Genomic DNA, 1604 nt, shown 5'->3' on the forward strand with positions numbered 1-1604 from the left:
CTCCACCAGTGTGTGAATGTGAGAGTGAATGAATAGTGGCATTGTAAAGCGCTTTGGGTACCTTGAAAAGCGCTATATAAATCTAATCCATTATTATTATTATTATTACTCATTGAGCAGTATGTTAAAAATGAGGGTGTGACATGGAACTTCAGGTGTTTTATTAAAAGAGCAGTGACATCAGCGCACACAAGGATCACCTGTGTCTTGAATGGGTGGGCAGGGATGCCAAAGAGTCTGCCCATGTAGAATTAACCCAACCGTTTTATACAATGCAAAGTAGGTACAAGCTAGTCGATCCCGTCAGGTCAGTAGCTGAGCTTTGCTGTACGTGTTCTCTGAGGTGTTATTCTCTTGTTAGGCATTCTATGTATTATCACTATGAGGGGAGCGTGGACAAAGCGGCCATTCTTTTTACTGGGGACCATAGTGGGCCTCTTGTTTTTAGGCATGTTTCTGAAGAACAGATGCCAACCTGGTGTGGATACCCATAAAGATTTGGACACACCGCGTATGATCAAAAGTTTAACCAACCTGGGGGCAAGCATCAGCAATCTAAGTGAGTTCTGTCACATATTAATATTAATTATGATTTCATGGTACCTATATTACTTGCACCACAAATAAAAAAGAGATCCAGTAGTAAAAGGAGTTGAAATCTTAAAAATAAGTTGAGAGGCAGTAAAGGGTATTGGCTACACATGTACTGAAGATGTGACAAGTTTTTAGAATATTTATTAATAAAAAGAAAGAAAAAATACAAAAGGCAGTCATGGAACAAGAGTATGTACAGTTATTAAAATAAATAAATAAATGGCCTTTAACTGAACTTTTGTTATTAACGACAGATGAGGTCAAATTATAACAGGTGTTTGTACCTTTACTATAAATGTGTTTTATGTTGTAATTTTCACATTATTTTGTGCAGTGTTTGTTTTGTTTAGTAGGAATATTAACTGTTCCATTTCCTTGATCATGTTTTTGCTGATGTTCTACTGAAGACGATGCACTCAGACATTTTGAGAAAAAGCAGGAGGTCATGCAGAAGATGCTAGAAGAAGACAGCCACAGACACAGAAAATCAGCGGAGGTCCAACAGCAAGCAGAGAAGCAAAAGGAAGATGATGCAAATATCCAAGCCCAAAACGAGGCAGCCCGAATGAAAAAGCCTAAGAAACTGTTCCCTAAGTCATACTTGTTCAAGACATGGGGGGAGGATCTCTCTGAGGATGACCAAAGAGAGGCTCAGAGCCTGTATGAGAAATATGGGTACAATGTTTTTCTGAGCGATCGCCTCCCTCTGGATCGACCTCTTCCAGATACCAGAGATCCTCGGTACCACTTTTATTTTTCATGATTTTAATCTTTCATTCTCTCTCGTGTACGTGCAAAGAAAAGAAAATCCAAAAAACTAAGTCCACCCAATTTATCGCTTGCTAAATATTTCATATTTCTGAACAAATACAGTGGCATTTCATATAATTCTTTTAATAAATAGGTGTTTGAAAAAGAGTTACCCCAAGGACCTGCCGAGTCTCAGTGTGGTGCTCATCTACCTGGATGAAGCCCTGTCTGTTCTCCAAAGAGCCCTGCGCAGCATCATC

The 1604-nt window shown here is 39.1% G+C and overlaps 1 protein-coding gene across 1 annotated transcript in view; it reads left to right on the top strand.

Moving 5' to 3' along the window:
* Positions 1-1039: 1039 nt before the first annotated feature.
* Positions 1040-1604, top strand: part of LOC102209465 (probable polypeptide N-acetylgalactosaminyltransferase 8) — a gene marked incomplete at its 3' end in the record, with an annotated part of 4062 nt that continues 3497 nt past the window's right edge. Inside the window, 1 exon segment of the mRNA XM_013908153.1 lies at positions 1040-1335. Within this exon segment, the coding sequence (XP_013763607.1) occupies positions 1040-1335 (296 nt within the window).

The sequence above is a fragment of the Pundamilia nyererei genome, unplaced genomic scaffold (assembly GCF_000239375.1).
Source record: "Pundamilia nyererei isolate P.nyererei 1_Seehausen unplaced genomic scaffold, PunNye1.0 scaffold01657, whole genome shotgun sequence".
Taxonomy (NCBI): Eukaryota; Metazoa; Chordata; class Actinopteri; order Cichliformes; family Cichlidae; genus Pundamilia; species Pundamilia nyererei.